Consider the following 26,091-nt stretch of genomic DNA (forward strand, 5'->3'; position numbering starts at 1 on the left):
TGATTTGATCCACCTTGATTCATCTGAAGATGATGATGACAATGATGAAGAGGTAACCATCCAGAGAGTGACAGCAAAAATGCTTACAGTAAAAAATGTTCTTGCCTCTCCTTTCTCTATGCTATACATACTGGTCCTGTGTTTTTAAATTGCATGCATTTCTTAAGTTCCTGTATGCACCACCCCCCTTGTTACATTAATTCTTATGGGAAAAATTGCTTCCGTATCTGTTGACCTCAGCTGCTTCATCTATGAGACTGAACGTTTGCCATAAATCTTTTAGTTTGAGCATCCTTTCAGCCTCTTTCTGAATGGTTACATTTTCATTGTCGTCATCTTCCTAAGATGAATCAAGATCAATCAAGGGTGAAGGATGGAAAAATGGGGTAATGATGACAGTTAACGGAGCAGGGTTTTAAACGATTGGCAGCAGAACTCTGAGGCAGCAGATAGAGAAGTGATGGAGAACTGGGTGTTGCTCTATGCTGGGTTGTTCTTCCTTGGTTCAAATTCCCTACTGGGTCTGAAGGAGAGGCTGAGGAAGAGCCTGCTTTGTATGGGGAAGCTTGTCCTCTTTCCACTCTATAAATAAGTGGAGAACCACTGTATTAACTCTTCCTGGTCTAGCTTTGCCCCATGCATCCTTTTTGCTTACTAGTATAGACAGAGAATTCAAAGCAAACATATTAAGGAGTGCTGGTTAACACTTGATTATCTTAACGGCCTTGGATGGCCCTCCTTCCCCTACCAGACTCTTTCTGGCTTGGATCTCTCCCCTTTCCAGCTCTGATCCCACCACCCCATCATTAAAGGAGGTCTGTTTTTTTAATCAACATTTCTGCTTTTGGCTATGATGCCTCATGCTTTGCCTGCCTGTTTGGAAAGCAGCTGTAGAGGGATCATCTAGTGGTCACAATTTAGCTTTCAAACTGAAAACAAGGTAAGGGAATGCTGTAGCCCAGCTGTGAGCAGAAGGCTCTGACCACCTGTGGCCCTGACAATCATTGCATTTCAAAAGCAGGGACTCTTCTCCATTTTGACAGGATTGCAGTTCTCAGAGGCACTTTGTCCTGCACCCTCCCTGCTCTTAACTTTCAGTTCTGTTATTAAAAGGGTCTAAACATATGGAGGTGATTGAATTGCTCAGGCAGCTGGTGATGGAATAGGAGCCTGTTGCTATTGCACTGCTGCTTGGAGTCAGCAGTCTCCTCTGCCTGGTGGCTCCTCTGGTTGTGGGTGAGATCCTCCATAGGAGACAAGGAGAGACTCAGTCAATTCCTTGCTGCATACTCTGGATCTGAGCCCTAGCTGTGGCACTAATTGGATGCTGTCTGGCATCCAAAGATTTATTGCTATATTTGCTATGGGGAACATACAGGCTGGTGTCTGTTTTCCTTCCCAGGGTAGCTCTGTTGTGGCATGCAGCAGCTCTAACACAGGAGGTGTCTCCTGTCCAAGAGCAGGACATGCTACCCAAGTTTCAGATGCATGTTATGACTCAGCTTACTGATGAACTCATTAAACAAGGCACTGAGAGTTCATGGAGAGGTTAATATAGAGGGGTGGCACTGACCACTTCTGTGCAGGTGTCACACAAGCATTTACTTTGGTCTGCATTCATCCCACCTAGCAGAGAAGCGAGGGCTGGGATCACCTGAGGCTCCCTGTGCAGGCACAGGACAGAGAGAGGTAATGCCAGCTAAGGATCCCTACCATCTGAATCATCCTCTGGAGATGTCCCTCTCACTCAATGGCTTTGGAGGGAGGTGGTGTTCCTAACTTGGGTGCCTCAATGAAGAGCCTGAAGTTAGATGGGGTAAATTTGGGCTTTAAAGTCCTGTTCCAGCTATCTCCAGGTTTGCTGTCAAACCTGGGGGGATGATCGGTTCTTTCTCAGTTGTTCCAAATCCTTCTCAGGAATGTGAAGCAACTACCCTAGGACAATGAGCATCACAGATTGGCTGTTTTCCCATTTTCCCTTCTTTACACTGTGGATGGAAGCACAGGGAATGCATTCTGCTGTGATGGGCGAAGCAGCTCTGTTTCTGCTCGCAAGGTTGGAGAAGGTACCTGTTGATCTCTGCCCCATTACAGGCCCCTGTGTCCTGCTTGTCTCTGCCAGGCAAGTGAGGAGAGTCAGAGCTGAGGATTCAGGTTTCTCTTTTATTTTCTTTTTGCGTGTGAATCCTCTGGCCTTCAAAACTCTAGGACAGTTTCTAGCCCAGAGAAAACAAAATCTAAGTAGGAACTAAAGCTGTGCTTCTGCGAGCTGAAGAGCAGAAGAAGGAGAGAAAGGGGAATTGTAAACATATATATACATATACACACATACATATAAAACATCAACATCATCTTGTCAAGGACTTTGGGAGAGGAGAAGAGGACTAAGAATTCTCTCTCAGTAATTGTTGAGGTTGGGGGCTACTGGAGATAAGATGGAGTTGATTACTAGGACATAAAAGTACCTATGGGGAGGACTTGAAGTAGGCTTAAACTGCAGCAAGGGAATTGGGTTAGATGGTAAGAAAAACAAGTAATAAACTCTGAAGTAAGAGAAAAGATCTGGATTCTCTGTTTCGGAAGAAGAATCTTATTTGGTTCATTTTTGGGGTTTTTGGTTTGTTTTTTTTTCTTTAATCTTAGTTTGCACTGGCAATGAGTTGCTTTATTCCCAGAACTACCCAGCTGAGTAGCTCACCTATGAATTATTGAGTAGTAAGATAACTGGTACTTGGCCAAAAGTTAATGCATATGGGATGCTTTTGGGAAAGAGTATCATTGGCTGACTCTTAGTGAATGTTTGGATCTAAACTATTTATATGCTATTGGGAGCGGCCTGTCACTGCCAGCCCAATTTGTTAAACAGAAGCATGTAATAGCAGATGCATGGGTATGAGCTGACATCTTGTTATCTTCTAGAAGACAGAGGCAGAACCTGAGCGGAGAGTTGGTGGTCTGACAGTGCTACACAAGGGAGGGATCCCTTCTTGTGGGTATGTGGGTGGGCAGGAGAATCCCAGATCCACCTTAGCCGTCATCCTGCTTCACTGTGCTATAACTATCAAAATTGGCTGTGAGTTAGAGACAGTATTTTCATGTTAGTCTGTGGCAAAAAAAATAAATATCTAGATTTGGGTTACACCATTGGTCTGGCAGTAATTGAAGGTATTAGCTCTGAGATGCCCACTCTCTCACCCTCTTTATTTCTTTTGTGCATAACTTTGCTAATTGGGTGGTATGTGGGCAGGGGGAGGATTATCAGCATGCATTTCACAAACAAATGTGCATGTGTCTTCTGTACATACACCATCTTTTCCCACTTATCTTTTTCAATTAGGGGAGCATACTGTTTTGAAACCAGGCACTTGAAGGTAAGTGAGGCATGGGAATGAGGTGGCTTTACACTGAAGAATACTTGTCTTTGTAGTGTCTTGTTAGCATGAATTAATTGGGCAGTGAGTCTGAGTGGAGTTCCAGCATGTGTGGGACAGATCTTTTTTGAGGAGGCATATCTGTGAGGTAGAAGGTCTGGAAATTCCCACCTAAGATGGACTTTCTTCAAAGCACTCTGTAAAGTGAGCTAGGGGTCTCATGTATTAATCAGCACAGCTCGTCATGCAGAAGAAGAAATCCTTTAGTAAATCCCTATATTAAAACAAGGTGAGGACTGGTTGAGCTAATTGGCTTGGAAAGTTCAGAGGGGAGAAAAGCAGAAAAGCTGGTAGTGAATACATTTCATTTGCCCTTCTTTTAAAAGCAGTCAACTAGCATGGAACTAAGCCTTCTCTGCTCTGAGCCCTGCTTCTTCGGTCCCTGCACCTACTTGTCTAGCAGAAGATGCACTCAAACAAATTTGTTTTATTTGAAATAACAATACTTGCAACTTGGCTTTCAAGCACTTTGCAAAAAAATGCACATTTTATCTCCTTATATGTGGGGAGACTAAAGTGCAAAGGCAAAAGCCGTAGAATATGAAAGAAAGAGATTCTGGCTTTTAGCTGAAATAGGTTGAGCAAACCTTCCTCCACCTCCCCTCTTCTAACTACTCCATTATATCATCTCTCAGAAACAGGTAGATGAGACTGGGCTTGTAAATATAAGTTGGATATTTATCTCCATGTGGAAAACTGCTGGTGCCTAATGTGGGTGCTGTTGCAGGGAACAGAATTGCTCAGCAGTAATTTCCCAGCCTTGTGACAATAAAAGAGCTTCCCGCTTGCTCGGGTAGAGAGCTCTGGTCTCTCCTGGAGCTGAAACCATGGAGCCTTCTACCTGCTGTGAAAGCAGAGGTGCAGTATCTTTGATGCCTGTGACATCTTTATTACCCCAGGTTATGGGACTGGGGCTGGATAAGGCACCCTTTGCGGGGATTGGTTTGGTTGTCTGGAGAAGATTAGGGAAGACTGCACCCAGTATGACTACAGAAGGGTACCTATCAGAATTTAAATGGACGCTGGATGGGGCCATATAGGTCTCCTAAGGCCCTAATAAGACCCTGTGCTGATTTGCTTTCCAGAGAGAGAAATTACTGCCTGGTGTTGTTAGCCACTTTGGATAACAAAACACAGCTAATTAATAGTAACTAACCACGAAGTGCAGTCTTTCATACCAGGTTATCTGTGTGTCCTTTGCAGTGTTAATCCAGCGAGTGGTCAATTAGCTCTCACACATGGGTAAGGTGAAGACTACAAGCAGGAGTCCCACTCGTGCTGTGATTGTGTGGCTAAGCTTGGAGGGAGTCATTCAGCAGAGCCGGGATAAGAGCTGCTGAAAATAAAGCTGCTTTCTAATCTAGCAAGGCTTGCTATTTTCATCACTTGTGTTACATGTTGCACTTCCTAGATTTAAATAAAAATGTAAATGATGCCTGACTCTGGAGGGTAGAGTAGCGGGTGTTTTGCACAGGAGAGGAAGCCTGGGCTAAGGACTGAAGTGTGGGTCAGGATACAGGACTCCTGCGCTGTGTCTGTGTGATGCTGCCAGTTCATGTGAAACCAGGCAGGCAGTATTTCTGCTTGTGCCTCTCTTTTTCTGCCTGGACATTGCTGTGCCATGGTGCTCTTTGCAGCAGAGGAAGTGTTGTGGGAAGTAGATCCCTGTAGAAAAATGAGAGTGCAGCAGCCTGTGGCAGCTCCATAGACCAGCGGTACAATGCGGGCAGCTGACCACCTACGGAGATGGCTGTTGTCAGCCGCTGGTCAGGGTGGCTACAGGGTGGAAAGGGCTGCCTGTGAGTCAGAAAGTGGGTTATGAGTGAGCTTGTCAGCTCTGACAGCCGTTTCAAAATGAGCCAGCATTTGGGAATTGCCTAGGATATGCTATTCACAGTCCACAAGCTACAGTGCGAAAGCAGACTCTGCATGTGTCTTGCATAGTAGTGTCGTATCTGTGGTGTCAAGGTTTTTCGACCTTTTCAATTTTTGCCTGAGCTCTTAATGCAAGGTCTGTTCACTCAGTGTTCTCCTGTTCTGCAGATGCTGATTTGTGTTTAAGCTTGTCACCGATATCTGTGCATCAGTCCCCTCCAATATGAGCCTTTCTTTGCCTTTCATCCATATGAGACTGAGCAGCCTCATGGCAACATCCCCATTTTTTAAAGTTAAAAAAAAAGATGTTTTCACTTAATTTTTTTTTTTCCCACTATTTACACCACAAGTGAAAAACTTTCCATAGTGCATCACTGCCATCCTGGGATGCTCTAACTTCATCATTGGTGAAAGAAGCATCTCTGCCTTCTGGAGGCATCTGAATTTGATGGGAACTTGCAGCAATCAGACAGCATTGCAGGGATTGCTGAGTACCCCTTCTTGAGCTGTGCCCAAGTAGGGCAGCACAGTAACAGTGCAAGGAGACTGTGGTCTCTCCTGCAAGCACTTTGGGTCTTGTAAGGAATAACACTCCTCCCTTCCTCAAGGCTAAAATAAAAACAGACTTAAAACAAATACTTACAGACTTGTCCACAGCTCAACAGCCAGTGCGCTTCTCGCTCATCTAACAGGACGAGCATTTCAGTCCTGGTTATTTCCAGTGAAACCAAGAAAATAAGAGGTTATTGGGGCACAAAGCAACACCCCTTGACGCTTGACGTTTCTCTGTTTTGTTTCTCTCACTCTTGCCCTTCATCATTGTGAACACCGTGCTAGCTTAGCAACCCTCCAGTGCAGAGCATCTGCTCTGGCTCACAGCAAGGGAGCTGCCTACAGCCCAGTTTTGCTTTAGGGTGCCTGGCACGATGGAGTAGGTTGCCTGTGTTTGGCTGATTTGATTTGCTCCTAACAAGCTAATTCTGCTGCAAAGGCAGGCTGCCCTGCCTTGTGTTTCACAGCAGCCACATCTTAACAAGATTGCTGGAGGACCCTCGTTCCTTCAGCATTGCCTAGAACGGTAACACGCTGCCCTCTTCACCCCTTTTGCCACTCCTCCTGCCAGCTAGCTCTTCTGGACTTAAGCTGCGTACTGAGAGAAAACAGTAATTGTCTATGTTTATTTGCTGTGGTTTTTTACCACGGGATCCCAAAGCCCTGTATATGCAGAGAGGTTTTTTTACCTCCTTCTTGAAATGTAGCAACCTGCTGCCTGCAATGTGGCTGCTGCTTAAAAGAGCACTTCAGCTGCATGCAGTGGAGTTCAGGGGAGATATAGAAAGGCATTTGAAGAGCCTCTGGACAAGGACCCACCTTTGGAACTGGGCTAAAAACTGGGGTTGATACCCGAGCTCCCCAAAGAGCACCATGGCAGCCTAGTGAGCCAAAATAGCCAGATACTGCTCCCTTATAGCCAGCAGGGGTGCTGCTTCCTTGTGGGTATTAGAGGCACCTGGAAAATCATTACAATTTTCTGCAACTCCCTAAAGGTATCTGTGCAGGAGTCATGTTGGAGGTTTCTGCTCCGAGACAGTCACCATCTCAGGTGTACTGGAGTTGTTAGTTCCCAGTTCTGGGGAGTCAGAGTACTGGCTCATTTAAACAAGCTTTTTTTGGCATTTAAGCCAGGGATGAGAAAAATCTGTGTTGTTATCTGCTAGGATTTGCAGACTGAATCCCTGCCTTGGTGGTGGGTCTCCCTTTTGTGTATAACCTACTTGAAGAAGTGTGGGCTCCGCAGTAGGCATTGGAGGCCAGAGCTGATGTCTTGCCCTGTAACTGCTGTTGACCTTTCTTTGCTTTGATATTCACTGGCAGCCTTCAGGAATAGCAACCCCTTGGTGTAGTACTGCATCCTTTGCAGTGATGGGATGACCTGCTTCAGCTCTTTCTCCAGAAAACCCAGGGGCTCCAGGACTACCCGAAGAGTTAATGCTCATTGGGTGTTTCGTAGTGCCAGAGACAAGAGGAGAAAATGTAATCAATTTTTACTGTATAGGCACTTTCAGACATTCCCTTCACAAGGTGATAACATAGGCCCAGAACTTGTCCCAGTGCAAATCAAGTAAATCCCATTTCCCAGCTGAAGAAGATTAAATATCTTCTGCATCCTTGGCTGCCCTGCTGTTCCTGTGACCTAAGGAAGCATCTGGAGTGTCCCAGCCTTGGTCCTCTGTGACCCTTTACCAGCCCCAGACACTCCCTCAGTGAGGCCCAGAGGGGCACTTTCCTTGCAGTGTGTGTCCTTGCAGGGGACACTTTGTCGAATTTCAGACCTTTTCTCTTCCTCTGTCCAAGCTCCATACACAGGCGCTGCTTGGTGCAGTGAGGGAAGCTGCTCTCCCACCCCTCTCTCTCCTTGTGAGATAGATTGCTTTGAGTATATCTGGAGCTGCTGTGCCATTTTCTTTTTTTAAGCCTTCTTTTCCCTTTTAATCTTTTTTTTTTTTCCCTACATCACCAGCTGGCTTTGATTATAATGTGAGACCCCACCAGCTTCAATTAAGGAGCAGATGTGACCCAAGAAATGGGATAGCAGCTAGGAATGGAGATGACACATTCATGGCACTAGGTCTAATCAAACAACTTCTCACATTATTCTCACTATGAGGTGGGAGACGTGTGAGCCAAAGGCAAGTCAGCACTTGGAGCACCCGCAGAGACACATTGCTAGCAAAGCCATCTGTAACGAGCTGACCATGCCACTCAGCACGGCAATGTGAGCTCAGTCAAGGGCTGCTTTTAATTCACGTAAGTGCAGCAAAGGGCCCAGAAGCTGCGTTGAGAATGGGTACCTAGAAAACAATCAGCCACTGTCAAACAAGGGCTGCTAGGTGGAGGGGATGCTTGTACGCTGTGTACCCACTGATGCATCTGTGTCCCTGGGAGAGGGGGCGCTGTGCATGCAGAGCTATGGTGTGGTGCATGCACCGCCTTCATCTGTGGTGGAGATGGAGATGTTGCCAGTGTTACAGAGCTGTAGGTAGGTCTTGCTGGGGTCAGGCTATGAGAGGGGAGAGACTGGTGTGCTGAAGGCCCCCAGGCATGGCTGTGTTCACAGCAGCAGGGATGGTGTGTGACCTGTGGTTCCTAGTGGAACTGTGTCTGTGGCGCTGCAGATACTGTGTGTTGCAGGTTTTTGGCTGTGCTTGGCAGCTCTGTGGACCTTTAGCGGAAGCAGGTGCTTTGTAGATCTGTAGTGCATAGAAGCTGTGGAAGAGCAGGTGCTTTGAACCTGGAGAAGGTGAGCTGTGATTGTGCTGGAGCTGCTATAAATCTGTTCTCCCTCATTCATATTCAAGCTAACAGCTGTTTTGTGTTCAGGAAGCTTTTCTCATTTTAGAGGGAAAGCTTCTGGTTATTCCCATGCTGTAGTGTTTTAATTAAGTGTTTATTGCAAGTGAAACATGTCCATCAGATGGCTGTGGAGACTGAAGTCCTCTGCCATTGCATTAAATAAGGGGTAACTCAAGCAATACCAATCCAAACTTTCTCCTTGCTCTGCCTCAACCGTGCCCAATTCATGAGGTTCCTGTAAATTTTTACAAGTGCTGAAGAGCAAGACTTAGTAGCCTCCCTTTGCTAAGGAGGTGGCCACCATTCTCACACTACTGGCAGAGAAGCTGACATGGAGAGACGTGACTCACCTGCCAGCATTGGGGACTTGTTGCCAGAGATGAAAATAGGACCGGAGTCCCTGTAGCCAGTCCCTGATGTGTTGTATTGATGTATTCGGGAGAAGCCCTCTAACACCCCTTCAGGTCTGTGCTCTGTGGGGACAGCCAGTGCCTATCCCTCCATCTGAACAGGGTGTCCCTGATCACCCTGTTGGATGTTGACCAGAAGAACATGAATGTAACTGCTTGAGAACATACCTGCCTGCTCTGGGAATGCAGTTTATGCTAGGTATGAGGACTACGGTTATTCTGATTAGGATCTGAGGATTGAATCCAAGCTGTGGCGCTCAGCTGCTGGAGTTGCGCTTCTCAGATGAAAGAGCAGGGCTCGGTAGCTCCTCCAAGCACTGTCTCACTGTGGGATGAGGACTTGCTAAAGGCTACTCCTACCTAATAAATGGGAGGGATGTGGGAGGTGGCCCCAGCCCAGTCAGAAGGGGATGTCAGACAACTATTGCTGCTTTTGGTTTGATGAAGCCTCACTCCCACTAGAAAATAAATATCCTCTTGGAAGTCATAGGTGCCTGTCTCCTCAGCAGCACCACCGGGGTGACCGTGCTGAGTGAGATGGCTGTTCCCTGATGGCATCCCCGTCTGTCGCTCTGTTCGGTCTCCAGTCCCCCCCATGGTGGAGCCGGCTTTCCAGGACGTGCGCCAGGGCGTGGGGCGCAGTGTCACCCTGCGCTGCACCATGCTGAAGGGCAGCCCTATGAAGGTGGCCACCTCCGTCTGGCGCTTCAATGGGACCCTTCTAGCGCAGCCCCTGTCAGAGCAGCAGGACTACTCGGAGCTGAAGGTGGACAGCATCAGCCGGGAGACCAGCGGTAGCTACGAGTGCAGCATTTCCAACGACGTGGGGGTCTCCACCTGCCTCTTCCAGGTGTCTGGTAAGTTGCAGAGTGCACACTGGAATGAGCTGTTGGATGGGGTCATGGAGGTGGGAAACTTCCTCTCCATAAACCGGTGCCAGTACAGGCAACCTCTGCTGCCTCCTCTGTGCATGGTGCTGTGTTCAGAAGGGATGACTTTCCATAAGCCAACAGGGAGATCTGCCTCCATTCAGGCAGTCCTTCAAGTCTGGGATGGACCTGGGGCCGTTATTGCCAGCCATGGTACATTTTAGCAGTGTTTGACCACTTGCCTGAAAGATACAGGACTTAAACTCAAGGCTGCCATCCACTTTCAAGCTTGGACAACATGTATCATAGGTAGGTATTGAGCAACGGGGAGTGAAAGGTTCTCTACATCCCCGCAACAGGCTCCAAACCATCTAATTTCCCCTTTAAAAACAAACAAACAAACAAAAACTGTATTATGTATTCCTGTGTCTTCCCTATGTCTCCTGTCTGTGTCTCATGATGCAATGTTAGGACAAACATGAACTGAGAATGGGTACTAGTACTCAGTGGATTTGCTCCTCACGGTTTTCTGTGAATCCAGCAGGCACTGTAACAGGACTTCTCTCCAGCACCTGCAACTGCAAAGAGGGATGGCAGAGTTATAGCATCTAAAACCATACATCTGACCCAGCCTCTCCAGCTGATCATTAAATCTGCTTTTCCCATGACCCCAGAATTGACTTGGGCACCAGTTTCTAGAAAAGCTCTCCGATGAAGTTGCCTTAATAAGCAGTAAATTCAGCCAAAATACTGGGTTTTCAGTCCAGGGCCAATTTATAATACTTTTTGAGTCAGGGCTGAACAAATTAGAATAAATAACATCCAGAGAGGCCTGATTTTGAAGCAGGTATTTCCCAGGGTTTGGAAAAGCTCAGGTATGCTATAACTCTTGAGATGCTCTCAGAAATGGGGAAGCCTAAACCACTTCTACTGTTTGGGCCCCATTTCAGGACCTTGCTCTCGCCCCTTGAGATTTCCTGGAATTTGTCTGGCAGTGGATCTTGCTTGAGAGCTTTGGCCCTCTCTATCCTTTCTTCATATGCTTGCAACTCTCATGTCACTAAGTAAGTGATGGCAAACCGTATCTCGCTATGTTCCACCACAGCAAACTGTCCCTAGCGAGCTTGGGAATGCTCCCAGGATCTGAATTTCTTGCTGGATGTAGTAACAAATACATATTGCCACCTGGTGTGCCATGCTGTGCCCCACAGGATAAAATCCCCTCAGCAGAAAGCAACATTCATCCCTAGAAAGCACTCATCAGGAAAGCAGCAAGCATTTATTTTCCTGCTTCCAAGGCATTGATATCTGATGGTGGCTTTTCAGCTCTGGACATCCCTGCCTGTGTCCTGGACAGTTACAAATCAGTTAGACCTTCTGAGCCTGTAGAGCGACCTGGAAAATAATCCAGTGGCTAGACTGCTGCGCTTGGGCTCAGGACCACTGGAGTTTGAATTCCTATCAGCCATGGCCTTCCTGTGTGAGTGAGGGGAATGACACAGTCTCTTTTTTTTTTCTGTTTCTTCTCTGTGAAAGTAGGACCATAAACCTTCCTATCTGACAGGGAGGCAGTGACTCATTTGTGACTGTGAGGTGTTCAGATGCACTGGAAACGGAGTACATAAATCTGCCCAGGATGGGATTAGTTTCTTCTATGGAGGAGAGATTAGCTTTCTGAGATGTTTTGGAAGGATAGCAAGACATCCAACGCACTCCCCTTGAGCAAGTTATCAGGGCAGCCCATACTGGTCACCACCTGCACTCCCACTAGCCACAAGCACAGAAAAGCCCTGAAAGATGGAGTGAATAACCTTCAGCTCTTCCCATCAGCTGTAAACAAAAGACAAAACTTTCTAGCAATGGTAGAAGTTTCCAGAAAGGAAGTTCCAGAAGTATCCTGATGTGCTGCATTTCTACTAGAAGGGGTTTTTTTTTAGCTTCCGTTTCCATCTTGGAGTCAATTAATAAGGAATTAATATCGTGCAAGGTGACGATTATCATCAGTTCTGATTTTATTTTGGAATCTATTATGAAGCTTGACTTCCACAGTCAATACAAGTTGAATAAGCAGCAATTAGTCTCTGAGGTGGCTCTGAACTTCTTGCTTGTGCAAAAATTCAAGTCAATAAAAATAATATGAAAAAAAGGACTTGGAAATAAACATCAATATTATCCATCAGTTCATAAAAAATAAACATTGAATCCTTTCAAGCTTAATTATAACCACACAGAATGGCAGGGTGTGTGATTCAAGTGGAAAGGTGCAGCAGACTTCCTGAGGAGATGGTGTTTATGCCTGTTCTGCTCTCCAGCATCCCTTGCTGCCCAGGCATCGTTCTGGTCTGTGCAGGTCCAGATTGGACCTGAAGCCAGAAAGGAGAGTTTTGGTTCAGGTCCAACTCCTGCCTGGCCCAGGACAGGACCTGCCAAAAATTGAAGTGCATATCACACGAAGGTAGTTTCAAATAGGGTAAAACCAATTGTGGGTAAGACTTTGAGTTGCTTCTGGGCCTGGTGCGTTAGTCCACCAGCCTCTGGGCTGCATGGCAGTAGCCTTCAAATCCTGTAGCCTTCAAATCCTGTTTGGTAGTGGTTCAGGACAGCAGCAGCTGGGGAAATGATGGGAAATCCCTTCTTCTTTGAACTATCCAGTTTCTCTCTGGTACATCATTTCTCCTGTGTTTCCCTTCCTCCTGCTGCCCTCTGTTCTTAAGGGGAGATGTTGGTTTAGAAAAGACATATCTGCCCCTGCAAAAGCTCCTGCTGTTTTTACCCAAGCTGAGGTCAGGATCCCCTTTGCTGCCGAGTTGAGTGTCGTTTTACAAAGAGGCTGGAGCACTGTGATGCCAAGGCAGGGGAGATGCAGAAGGAGCAAGGTCTTCTTTTTAATGCCATGGTCCCTGTGTGATAAATAACACTTTTCCTATGACCTACTGGCCACATGATCTTTCTCAGGGTTTGTTAGCAGGAGACTCTGTAAAGCAGCAGATGAAACAGGAGAAATGCCAGTTTAAAGCTGTTACCTTAAAGCAAGAGAGAAAAGATTAGCACTGGTTCCAGCTGGAGAACTGAAGTTGTTCCCACCTTCTCCAGTGTCCATGCCCCATTGGTGTTGCAGGGCTGCTAACCCTCCCAGTAGTTTAGGCTGCGAAAGCAGTAGTGGTTCACAGAAAATGATGATATGTCAGTGCAACACTAGCTACAATAGTAAGGGTGTCCATCATGTCAAAGGCAAGTGAATGAGCTGGGTGAACGGAGCTGTTCCACTCTCACCACATCTCTTTGTAATTTATGTTCCCCTTGGTCCCACTCTTTTACTTTCCTCCCTCTTTTTTTTTTTTTCCCCTCCAGCAAAAGCTTACAGCCCAGAGTTTTACTATGACACTCCCAACCCCACCTTGAGCCAGAAGCAATCCAAGAATTACTCTTACGTCTTGCAGTGGACACAGAAGGAGCCCGATGCTGTGGATCCCATCCTGAAGTATCGCCTGGAAGTCCGTCAGGTAAGGTCTCCTCTTCTGGAGCCTCAGTGCATGTCCTGGGAAAGAGGACCTCTCAGGAGGCAGTTACATCAACGTCTCCTTGCTGATTAAGAGCTGAAGGTGATGAAGTTGCCACATCCTGATGGTCTTGCACTTTCCCCACCGGATGGAAGAGACAGGCCAAGTGCACAGCTCAGCATTGGTTTTTACGTCTGGTGTTGGGTATGATCAAGGGCTTTCAAAGCCCTGCTGCCTCCCATCAGACTGTCCATGCTCGGGGTTTTAATGTGAACAAAACCCCACAGTCATTAGTAAGTATTGTAGATTTTATAGGCCAAAGACTCAAGTGAGTGGAATTCCATCCTCCTCACTTGTATGAAATAAAGGGAATAAGCTGAAGAGCTCTCCAGGCAGGAACTGCAGGAAGAAGTCATTGGCTGTTTGTGTTGCAGAAGGGCTTTCATACTGTCACAGTAATGAAGCTATTTGGACTATATAAACTCTGCAGAGGAAGAGAAGTAGGTTTCAAGGTTTCTGAGTCTGAAGAGAAATCATACCTGGGGGGAGGGGGAGGGAGAACTGAGGGAAGTCTGAAGAGATACTGGTTGGAGAAGGTTAGGGAAAAGAGTCATGTTTTTAAAGAGCACATTAACCTAGCAGGATTGCCAGGTACTTTCATCCACACTCAGCAAAGTGCCTGCGTTCAACAGTTTTTAAAAACAGGGACACTTAAAATTGGTAGTTATTGCCATTCAGTGGTAGCTTGGAAGCAAATGCATTTTGAAAGGAAAAGTTAGATTACTGTAGATAGAAAACAAAATAATTAAAAAGATCCAAGTGTCTCTTTCCTCTAGTTCTGCACAGTAGGCTCCAGTTTTATGTCTCGTTTGATTGCGAGCTCTCTGGGGTGGGACAGCCTTTGTTTGTTACTCAAACCATGTGGAGCATGTTGTCAGCGCTTAATAATAATACAAGACACAGGGGAGCCTCTAATAATGAAGGCAGTTTGTCATAGTACCCCTTCCCTCTTAGCCAAGTTTCGCTATTATCAGCACTGCAACTCAATGAACTAATTTGTGATTTTTATCCTTCTCCAGTGATGTTGAGGTTTTTTTTCCTTTTGCACAGTACCTAGAAGTAATCCTGGATCTGTTCCTCATCAAGCTCCTACTGAAAGGGATCAAGAAAAGGGAAAATCACATTTCTGCTTTAAGTTATGACAGGAAGGAAGCTGAGTGCCCAAGCAAATTTAACCACCCCAGTTTTGTTCATACCCCATCAGTTACTACTGTTAGTGTTTCTTTTGCAGCATCACCACATAGTTGTGACTATTGAGTGGTGTGTTTTAGAGGAGTGTTATACTGTGGCCCTGCTGTAGTCTGGTCTCATGTATGGGCAGGCTCTTAGAAATGGCTACAGGTGCCATCGTGGTGGCCTGGGTCTGAATAAGGGAGAGAGGAGGAAGCAGGGGAGATTTTTTCCCACTTCTGTCAAGCACAAGCAAGAAACACTCTGGAAAAGACTTTCATGATATTGCCTCCTCCTCGGTGAGGTCTCTGCCTCCATGTGCCGTACTGAGGTTTCACTGAGCCCTTTTCATTTCCTTGTCCCAGAGGATCACATCCCATCTTGTCTCCAACCTGACATTTCTCAGAGATGCCTCTGTGTTCCTGTCCCGCCTTCCTGGTGTTTTCCCTGTGATGTCTCACTTGGGCTCCAAGCAGCCTTGTGACACCTCCTGATCTTTCACTCTTTCCCTTGTGCCATCAACCTCTTCCATCTTACCCAGGCTTTGCTGCTTTGTCACACCTTCTCCTCCATGCTGGGGCACCTGGGCTAAGCTTTGTATCCTGTTGTTCCATCACTGGACCAGAGAACGTAGTGACATTACTGAATATAACTGTGAAAAGCTCAAAAGCTTAAAAGTATTGCTGACTGGAGAGCTCTTAAGAAAGGGGATTTGTATGCCTGAATGAGGAGCTGCTGTTTGCCTGTGCACTCTCCTCACTGGATACACTGGCTTCCAGGCACTAGCTCTGATGGCACAAAAATCCTCCTAGAGAGCTAGGATTGAAGTGGAATATTCTCCTCAGATAAAACAGGCCTCGACTGATTCGTTGCAAACATCAAGCTGATGAAAGCTTACCCAGCCAGCCAGCCCACCTTCTCCTCCAGCCCTGGGAGCTCCCCAGCCTCAGTGGTCATGGCAGGTGCTTTTCAGCATCTTAAGGATGAATGAATGTGGCAGCAGCAGCCTGCCGTCTTGAGGTGGTGAGGGGCTCTCTGCAGGGAGGGTTAACTATTGCTGAGCTGGAATCCAAAGGGCAACCAGCCGGGATGCCCACTGGTTGTAAAATGGTTTGCTGGTTTTCATTTCAATCTCCCTGGTTTGCTTGAAGAGCTCTTGGATATGTAATGTGAAGATCCCCAAGTAGCAGGATGCTTTGCAAGGCACCTGGGAACCCTTGAATTAAATTTGCTTGCTGCAGCTGCTGAAAATGGGGCTGGGTGAAAGTGCTGCTTATTAATTGGCTGGTGCTGTGGCTCCTCCAACTCTTCCTGTTCAACAGCTTCCGAGGGCTGGTTGGGCATTCCTGGGGGGGATTGCAAGCAGTCTGGGGGAATTTTGTTTCGTAAGCAATGCATGAGGGCTCCCAGCAAGACAGGCAGGTGCATTTCCACAGGAACGGATTGTTCCTGACACTGCAGAGCAGGCTGAGCGGCGCAGCAGATGTACCAGTTCCAGTAGAATAAGAATTAACTTTCGATTAAAACCAAATAAACAGCCTGACAGCTTGGAGCCACTGACCCAGGCAAAGCACGTACGATAGAAATGTGGAGCAAGCTTCTTGTAAAGCCTCTGTTGTATGTCTCTGCAAATAGGCTGTTATTTCCCAGAGTGCATCGTTCAGGTGGGCTTAGGCAGTGGCATTGTGTTGAGTGGCAATTCAGAGGGGAAAACAACCCCACGGAGGAATGGCAGGGGCCTCACAGACATCTGTCCTGAAGGCTTGGGACGTTTTTCCTTTCTTGCTCCAAGGCAACTGATCCAAATGCTGACCACCTTACTTCACCTTAGCCAGTGAACTTTGTGAGTTCACAGTCTTAGGTGGTTTGATTGTGGGCAGATGCCATGAGGCTTTTGAGCTATTTGTTTGGTCAGCTTTTTTTCTTCCATGTGTTCTTGTAGCATAGAAAGGCACTGAGGCACTGCGCTCCAACTGAAAATGTTTTTCATTGCTTGGGGATTCAAAGCAGCCTCCCCAAACCAGATCTTTGCTTAAAAAATAAAAAGCCTTTTAAGTTGCTTGTTTCTGTCTGTGTATTTTATCCCCTCCCAGAGCTCTACTCTAACATTAAAGAGAAATGAAAAGCCGTCTAATATTGTAAGCAGGTTGCATCCTGGAGGAAAGATCTGAGTTGGGCTGGTGGTTATGGTTACAGAGGATAGTGGCAGAATTACTGTGCACTTAATGAGCTGGAACCCATCTGTGACCTGAGGCTGCAAGAGAAAGAGGAAGGAGAAGGTATTGCTGCAGTAGGGAAGTTTAATCTTCGTTGTGCCCCTCAAGGAGACCTGAGGCTGCCGTCTCCTCTGTACCTTCTGATACACAGGCTCAGGCCAGAATGGGTCCAGCTTAACACATTCCTGCCTTTCCTTTCCTCAGAGCAGGCTCAGCTCTACCTGCCAGACAGACCCCTGAAATTTGCACCAGGCCAAGCCCCAGACCCATTTGCTAAATTAGCTCACTAGGTTGTCACTTCAGATTAATTCCTGTCAGGGAGACTGTCTTTAATGAGACTGGCCCTGTGCAATGCCTGAGTAATTGTATGATCTCTCTTTGTTTGTACTTTCATCCCCTCCATGTTGGATAAACATCCCCTGCTGTCTACAAAACTCATCTGGGCTCTGGAGCCGGCTGCCACTTGCCTCATCAGCCAGACAGAGCAGCATTAATGAGAGCTGCGGCAGTGGGGAGCCGGGCTCACCGTGTGGGGAGGTGACAGATAACAGAGCTGTTTGGACAGACATGGGACAGGGGTGTTAGCAGGAATTTAATGATTGTGATTAGAGTGGAAGGTTAACTGCGCTGATGGCCATCGCAACGCAGCAGGAGAGGTTTTATGCAGAGGCCCACGGGCTGCGGATCTGTATCACTTCATTTCTGCCTCTGAGTTGTTCCTTTGCTCTCCTCCGAGCCCACTTCAGTAGCACCTGTCAACTGCTGTCTGTCTTTGGCTTCATTAGTGCACAGAGCCGGATGCCCCTCCGAGGGCACACGGACCCAGGCAGGGCATCTCTTGCTCTCTTCACACACTAAGCAGGGATGGTATTACTCCAAAGGGAGGATGAGCAAGTAGTGCACCAGCCCATAGTCTTTTACATAAATGTTTAGCTGAGAATCCTGTTAACTCGCACCACTGTGCTTCCCCCATTCATGTACCACCATGTCTTGGTGAACCCATATGTGTGGCCCTTGGCCCATGAGGAACCAGCCTAGTGACATTGGATGCATCTTCCAATCATAGAGTCATTTAGATTGGAAAAGACCTTTAAGATCATTGAGTCCAACCATCAACCATGCCCATTAAACCATGTCCTGAAGTGCTTGCAAGCAACCCTGTGATAAAATAAACAGCTAGTTTGGGCAGCCAGGGTAGAAAAAACTTCCATGGCAAGCTAATCTATCCAGCCCTGTACTCATCAGGAGTGAGAACATCCAGGCCAAAAGCTTGTCTCCTCCCACCTTCAGCAGCAGCCAGAGCCTGGAGAAGAGTAAAAAACCAAGATAGACACATGCAGTATTGCTTTCTCTGCCTCTAGATATTATAAACCTCTTTGTTTACTGGGTCCCAGGTTAGGAAAGGCTATGAATGCAGAAAGGCAATGTACTCAAGTGCATGGTGGCCCTTGCAGCAGCCCAGTCCTGTGCTCTGGGAGATCAACAAAAGCTCTTTTCTTCCGTAGCTGCAACCGTGGCTTCAGGCAAAACTTCTTAGTAAACTGAGCAGCTGGCACCTCCGGGGGTTGCCTGAGGGCTGCACCTTGGGGCCGGCAGGACACTGAGGGCTAGGAAAGAAGGAAGCTCTGTGCAAGGCAGGCAGGGATGGCCGAACTCACTTTACAAAGGGGGTAACATTGAAATTGCTGGCTCCAGGGGATTACATGCTGTCTGGGCAATGCTGCCATCACCAAGGCCGACAGGCCTGGGTCCATAGCCTTCATCCCGAGGCTCTCTGGGGCACCATGCCCCCAGTGGCCCCATCACGTGCATTCCCTGACTAGTGCTGTGGTGGGGTTTTCAGCTGAGGAATGCTGCAGAAGCTGAAAAGGTGATACAGTGAGGTTTTAGGATAGCTTAGCTAAAAAGTAGTCAGAGCTGTCCTCCTAAGTCCTTTTCATACTACAAGATGAAAAGCTTAAAGGATGGAGTTGTGGCTTGTAAAGTAGGGAGGGCCCCATCCTGCTCTGGATAAAATGTGACCTGTGGGGCACTGGCCTGGTGTTACCTGGAAAAAGGGAAAGGGCTTGTGGTGCCACATCCACTGAGAAATCCTCCTGCTGAAAGGCTGCTTAACTGGACAGGCTAGTCTGATGTCCTAGTGTGGGGCACAGACAGGGCACATGGAACAAGGATGTGCAAGTCCCTTTTCCTTTCTTCCTCCATTGCTAGAGCATCGCAGTCCCAGCCGGCTGCAGTGAGGAAGGAAGTGTGACTTCCCATAATGCAGCAGATGGTGGCCCTGGCTGCATGCAAGATGCCGCATGGATCACAACACTTGTGGGGTGTGAGAAATGGCACATCCCTTTACTGTTCATCACTTCACTTGATAGAGGCTGCACTGGTCCTGTCTCATTGGTGTTAGGACTAGGGACTGCAGTGACTTGGCCTTAGTGTTTGCCTAGGACTGAATCTCAAAGCAGACATTCTGTTGTAGGATGGCTTGTAAGTCACATCTGATGGAAAGCTTCTTTAGTCCTGTCTTCTTTTTTGCCTCCCTTGGCTGCCAGTTTGATGTCTGATCACAGGCTGCTGTCATATAGGACAACGTCAAATCAATGCAATTCCACCTACCTGCTGAGCCATCCTCTGTAGTGGGAAAAGGTGTGTTTTTCAGCTCTAACTCTCCCATCTGCCCCACTGATGCTCTTTTTTTTTTTTTTTTATTTCAACTTTTGTTCAGGCAGTGAGAATAGGCAGATTACATTTGTGCTCTCAAGTCAGTTGCCTTCAGTTGTGCTAGTGGCGTATGTGATGCTGTGCAGAACTCAGCCTGAGGGAGGTGGAAAAGGATGCAGAAAGAAGCCAGTGTGTCAATGGGAGGTGTGCTTGGCAGGCAGTTCCAACAGCCATCATGATGCAAAGCTAGGGAAAGCAAGAAAGGGGAGAGGTGACACTGCTTTTTTAGGCTGCAAGAGGAGGAGACGTTTGGAATGTGCGGTGTGATTGAGTGGCAGCCACGTGCTGGTGGAAGGAGAGCTGGCTGATCAATAGCATTTGATGGACAAGCTGTGCTTGAAGCTTAACGAGATTGCTGTGCAGGACCTGGAGGTAGAGCAGAAACTTTGCCACAGGCGTTTGGGAGCGAAGAGGGCAGGATCCTGCCTCAGCTGTGCTCTCTGCTGCCTGAAGATGGGACACAACATCAGTCACTGCAGCTGACAGCACATTGAGCTGTGTCTCTTTTTGTCTCTAGCAATCTGTCACAGGGGATGATATATCAATGAGACCAGCTGCTAGAACAAGGTCCTCTCTACCTGTGCTGTAAGGGAAGACTCCAGGAAGCTGGATGTTTGGTGGGGGTGAGAAACAAGGAGCTTTTTCCACTTTTACTATATGTATCCTTTACGGGCTAAACTGGCAACAGCAGAGCCTCCACCCAGTGCAAAAGAAGGGAGTTTTCTCCTGGCCATTGCTCACTGCAGGCAAAGGTGTCTGCCCGGCCATGGTTGTTAGCCCTGTTAGCCAGAGGATCAGAGTGATTTCTACAAGGCTGGCCAGGGAAGCTCAACACAGGCCTGACCAGCACTGAAGGGTCAGGTGAGTTCAGCTGAAATGGCTGGGAGCCATGGGATGAGTTTTCCCCCTTAGGTCTGCCTAACATCTTCCAATGCTGCTATTGAGACTTTCCTTTGCCCACAAGAACTTAGCAAACAATGCCTAACTAATGAATTAGTCTGACTAACTCTGTCTTTTTGGATTCACAAATTGCTCTTCAGTATGATTCATGGTTTTCCTGAGCTGGTTATCCCTGGTCCACAGATCACTTGTAATCAGTTAGTTGGGAAAATTGGTAATATGAGCAGTGGCAGGTTAGTTATGCCTCAGTCTCATGGTACCATTTCTCTTCTCTGATTATCCAAAGTAAATAAGGTAACCTCCCCAAAACAGGGTAGCTGAAAGTTTTACAAGGTGGCTTGCCATTCATAAGGTGCCTCACAGCAGAGATTTTGTCTTAGCATTCACTTTTCGTAAGTACTGCTCCTAATGCAATTCAAGTACTTGATTATGCAAGAGAGAAAGCAGGATATTGTTTAGCTTGCCTAGTACAAGGGAATAATTGCGAACAGTTTTCCCACTCTTAGTTGTGTTTGGAATAGTTACAGTGCCTGAGAAAAACAGTACAAATAATCTCGCTGAAAAGGCTCACATGATCTTAAAGCACATCTAGTAGCAAAAATCTCATCTGTCTCTAGCTCCTAACACCACTGTTCAGTGCTCATTCAGGGTAAGGAGAATGTGAGAGAAGAGATAATCACATTCCCCAAACCAATATATCCCTCATATCAGCCTTGCAAGCTTGAGATGTTGTTTTCACACCATCATGCTTGTTTGTATCCAGCAGTCTGTTGGCTTGTGTTTTACAAAGCTGAGCACAGGATGAAAAACACTTTCCAGGTATCAAAGGTAAAAGTGAGTCCTTTGTGTGCATCTCTTACCCACACTCCTTCGGTGGCTTCAAGGGGTACATGCTAGTTACTGAGTCTTTCTGAGAGTCCCTACTGATAAGCTGTGATGCAGCTTCCTCCCATTTACTCTGCTCATCTGTTGTTTTCAGTAGTCAGCCCATGTTCCTCCTACTGTTTCAGAGTCTTTTCTTCGGGCACCTTCTTCCCCTTCCCTGTTCCCCCTCCTATTTTCCACCTCTTGTTTCTTTTGTTTCTATTTCTTTTTTGGTTTTGTTCCTGTTCTGGGGTGTTTTTTTCCTGGCTTTTACTTCCTAAAACATGTTGGAGATAAGAGGGGAGAGTGTGTGAAGGAGGAAGGGTTTGCAAGAGAGATGTAGTCTCTCCCATAGCTAATGACAAGCAGGAAGGAATAGGCACTAGATAGCTGTTTTGACTGTGTTTCATAAAGAAATGAAATGTACGCAGTCATGCTGCCAGTGCAGGCAGCATGGAGCAATGTGAAGGGCTTTATGGCTCTCCCTGCATATGCTGTGCTGCCTGCCTCTTCCTTAATAGAAACAGGACTGCAAGTGCAGTCGAGTTAGAGGTGGCCTATAGGCTCTGGAATTATACTTACCTGTATACCTTCGTTACATGTACCAGACTGGGAAGTCCAGAGTCCCACACAAAGGCTGTTTCTACTCCAGTAAGCAATAGCCCCTTCCTTTATTGTTGTTTTGAAGGGTAAAGGTGCCCTAACAGAGGGCTCTGCCAGGCCAGGGTCTGTAGACAATCCAAGAAAAGAAGCCTGGGAGATGGCAACTGCTGTTGGTGGAGCACGTCTCCCTTGCTAACTTACAACCATATTATAGACAAAATGTCTCAGAACTCAACCTAACTGCAGCTGGGCAAACTTGAGCTATGCAGAGCCAGATTGCTTTTTCTTCTTGGAGCCAGAAGTGCTGGCAGCATGGTGCATAGATGTGTACATGGGTCTGGCTGCAGGCAGTTGTGTCCAGGGCAAGGAAATGGGTGGAAGAGGAAACCGTGCTCACTGAGATTAGGGATAGGTATAAAGTTGGATCCAGTAAGGCACCAAGCAGTACCGATTTTCAGATGTGAGGCTCAAAAGAGACTGGAATCATTGCTCTCTGCAGGATGGGCTGTGGATCAACATGAAGGATATTGTCCCTTTTTCAGGTTATGCCCATGCTGCAGACAGAGAGGTGATTGCATTGTCAAGTACAGGTAAGATCTTGCAGCAGCAGTATAGAGCTTCCAGTCTGAACAGAAGGATGGCATGTGCTTTCAGGATCGAAGATATGGCTGTGGGACAGTAGGAGAGAGATAACAAGCATAGTTAGACATACATGTAACCTGTCTAGCTCAGTACCAACCACGCTGACACCAACATAGGCTCCTTGTACAGACTGGGGAGTGTATGGATCTCTCTTCCCACCCATCACCAAATTCAGGTGCTAGTTTACTCCCTTTTCTTTTCCAACTTCTGGGCTCCCCTTCCTCAGGACGTGCAGCCATGCGATGCTCCAGTAAGACCATGGCTCATGAAGTTGCCAGTCATGCTGTGCTTCAGTTAAGGCTTTTACTTGACTGTCTCCCTGACAGAGTGAAGATTAGGTCTGTTCTTCTTAGACCAGGGAACATATGCTAATAAAATACATATTGCTTTCTGGTCAGCCCCTAATGAAAGACATTATTGAAGAGTGTGGAACAAGCACTTACAGTAATTCATGACAGAACCTATTTGGCTTCTCTGGGAAGCTGTAGACTGCTGCTCTTGGCACCTAATGAGGATGGGCAGCTGACTGTGTGTACGAGAGGAAGAGAGAGAGACTGTCTCCTGCCTTAGATGGTTCCAGGTGTCCTCGGTAGCTACTGAAGGTTGCAGTTGCTTCTCTCTTTGGAGCTGGGGATGTTTCAGCCCAGAAGGGGAGCCTCTTGATAAGGACAATTTAGGATTAAAAGCTTCCAGGACTCCTCATTTAGACCGAATAATGGATTTGCTTTGGACATCAATGCTTGCTTAACCCCAGGATCTGAACCTGTGTGCTTGACTGATGAACAACATAGACATGAATTTCAGTTCACTGGTGTGCTTGTCTGGCAAATGCCAACTTTATGTTTGCAGTGTGATTATTTGCTCTGGAAACCCCTAATGAGTAATGGTTATCAAGCAAAGAAAATTAAATAAATCCAAGTTTAAACTTACCCTAGCCCTTTAATTGATGCTGTTAATGCTTGACATCATTTCCATCCAAGGTGGTGATGAAGTACTAACCCAGGAAAATGTTTTAATCCAATCTGACAGGCACAGGAAGTTTGATGAGAGATTATAAAGAAACATCACAGTGACTGTCTTCATACCCAAACCAAATTTCTCCACTATCCAAAACTTACCCAAATGGCTTTTCCAGAGTGCGCAGGCATCTTCCCCATGGCTGATACCAGCTAGTTGGATCAGAATCCCCTATTAGGATTGTGCTGCTGAAATTTTGTGCAGCTAACACCAGGTTGGGAGGCAATGCCACCTCAGTGAAGGATCAGGATATCATAAGGAAGATCTGAAAGATGGAAAACTATTAGAGTGATTCAGGTGGGATGAAATGCTGTGGTACAAATGCAAGGTCAGGCATGCAGAGAGTGCTGTCAGAGGGATCTGCTACAGGCTGGGAGCTCATAACTGGGAAATGACAAGTGGAGGAACAATGTGGGTGAGTGAGTTGACTTCAAGGAGCTGCTGGTAAGATGCAGGTGTAAGAAAGGGCAAACGTACTCCTAGGTGAAGCCTAAGGTACTTCCAGGCAAAGTGAAGTGCTACTGCATCCTATATGCAGGGCTGGGATACCAAACTCCAGCAAGTGGGATCATGCAGAAAAGGACTATATCAGGGAAAGTGAGAGTCTGTTACAAGAGGAGGCACAGACTGCTCAGCTTGTTTAGCCTAGCAAAGCAAAGGCTGAGGTGTGGTGTGATTGCTGTCTATAAAAACATCAGGGGGTCAAGCAGCAGGGAGGGAAAAGAGCCATTTAAGCTAAAGGACAATATTGGCACAGGATGAACTGGGTGCAAGCTGCTTGTGAATAAATTCAGGCTGGAAATGAGAACATTAGGGTGGTCAGGCTCTGGAACAGCTGTCCAGCAGGACAAGCAGGCCAAACAGGAATGGCTTTTAAGATGGGATGTGGTACGTTCATAAAATGAATAAGCAGAGGTCTCTTGGCTGAGACTGACTGTTCTCCTGGGCACATGAGAGAAATGGATGGCCCTCACACCTACTGCTGCCAGGGCACTGAGCTTTGAAGACCGCCTTGATTGCTGGTTGCTTGAAGAGTGCAGCCCACCAGCTGCATGGACAGTTGAAGATTATTTTGTCCACGTTATTGCCCCGTGCTTCTTTCAGACCTTTTTGAGATACCCGTGCTTCCTGCACCACCAGGCTCCCCCATGGCTCCTGGTCCCATGCACGTCTGCTCTCCAGAGTGTCCTGACACTCACAGATGAGAGAGGAGGGCTGGGGCAGAGGGGACTCAGCCTAACACCCTACCAGCACGCGTGCCGGAGACAGCATTTGTCCGTTGTGCTCCTCTGCGGAGCTGTACAGGGAGCAAGGAAGAGCCTGACAGAGGGAGGCAGCCTGTGTGCAAGGCTGCTGTGCCACACCAGCCTGCCTGTCCGCCATCTCCTCTCCCTTCGGAGAGGCCGGTGTGGCTGGGGATGGGAGCTGGGAGCTTCCCAGCTGCCCACATCTGCGGTTAGCTGGTGAGAATGGAGTGGGAGCGCGGGCAGCCACCCCTGTCTCGTTTGTGCTGCAGGAAGGAGCAGCCGGAGGAATTTGAATGAGGCTGAGAAAAAAGGGAGAGAGAGTTGAGCGTGTGTGGAAAGGATTTGGAGGGGACATACTGGAAAGCAAAGCTGGTGCTTGTGCTCTGAGCTGAGAAGCTGCTGAAGAAGCGGGACAAGTAAGGAGAGAGTGGCAGGAGTGAACAGCAATGCTGGGAAGCTGGATGCCTGCAGAGCAGTTCCTTTGCTCCGATCAGCTTGTTGGAGAATCTGCATGATTTTAATGTATGTTTTTCTAGCTGGTGTTTGCAACAATTCCCTGGGGCTTGGAGATGAAACGGGTTTTCTAATTTCTCCCCCAAACAAGCATGCACAGCTGCTTAACCTGCAGCTGGTCATGAGACCACGTGTGGCTATGCAGGTCATACCAAGCCCTAGCACAGGTAGGTTATCATGTTCTCGTAAATTTGTGGTGTGGTTTGTTGGGCAGGACTGCAACATTAACTATTGACAGATATGTTTATTAATATCCTTTGACTTGATTATGTCTGTTAGCTGATATGTACCTAGCTTAAACATCATTCAGTCTGAAAACAACATCCTTTTTTCCTTTAATAGCCTACATAAACAGAAGATGTTAATGTGGTAGTGTCATACTTTGGACCCCTTTGCTGTGACAGTGTCCCAGCTGGGATGGAAGCAGAGGGCAGGGGTAGTGTGGCATCTTGCTTTTCTCTCTAAGGCTTTTAGCGTCTGTTTCTGGACCATGAGCTGGCTCTCCTGGGCACAGTGGGACAAGCACTCTCTAAGTGTCACGAGCCAGCTCAAATGATAAGATGGGGGACTGGACAGACAATACCTACCAATAGAATGTGACGGTGAGGAATGAGAAAGGGCAGACCTAGTTTGCAGGTCCTGGAGGCTTGATGACTAGGTACATATGAGCATGTGAGTGTGCTCTCCCTTGGTTGCTAATAC

The 26,091-nt window shown here is 47.1% G+C and overlaps 1 protein-coding gene across 5 annotated transcripts in view; it reads left to right on the forward strand.

Annotated features, from left to right (window-relative positions):
• The window catches only part of MDGA1 (MAM domain containing glycosylphosphatidylinositol anchor 1), a 147,734-nt gene that overhangs the window by 83,727 nt on the left and 37,916 nt on the right, over positions 1-26,091 (forward strand). For 4 of the 5 annotated variants that reach the window (XR_011327495.1, XM_069800389.1, XM_069800385.1 and 1 more), the window contains 2 exons: positions 9,658-9,927; positions 13,291-13,442. Coding sequence is in view for 4 of the 5 variants with exons in the window: in XM_069800389.1 (XP_069656490.1) it covers positions 9,658-9,927; positions 13,291-13,442 (422 nt within the window). In the remaining variant the exon portion in view is untranslated. The remainder of the gene's footprint in view (positions 1-9,657; positions 9,928-13,290; positions 13,443-26,091) is intronic. The other variant, XM_069800386.1, reaches the window with a different exon arrangement.

The sequence above is a fragment of the Haliaeetus albicilla genome, chromosome 13, assembly GCF_947461875.1.
Source record: "Haliaeetus albicilla chromosome 13, bHalAlb1.1, whole genome shotgun sequence".
NCBI classification, from domain to species: Eukaryota; Metazoa; Chordata; class Aves; order Accipitriformes; family Accipitridae; genus Haliaeetus; species Haliaeetus albicilla.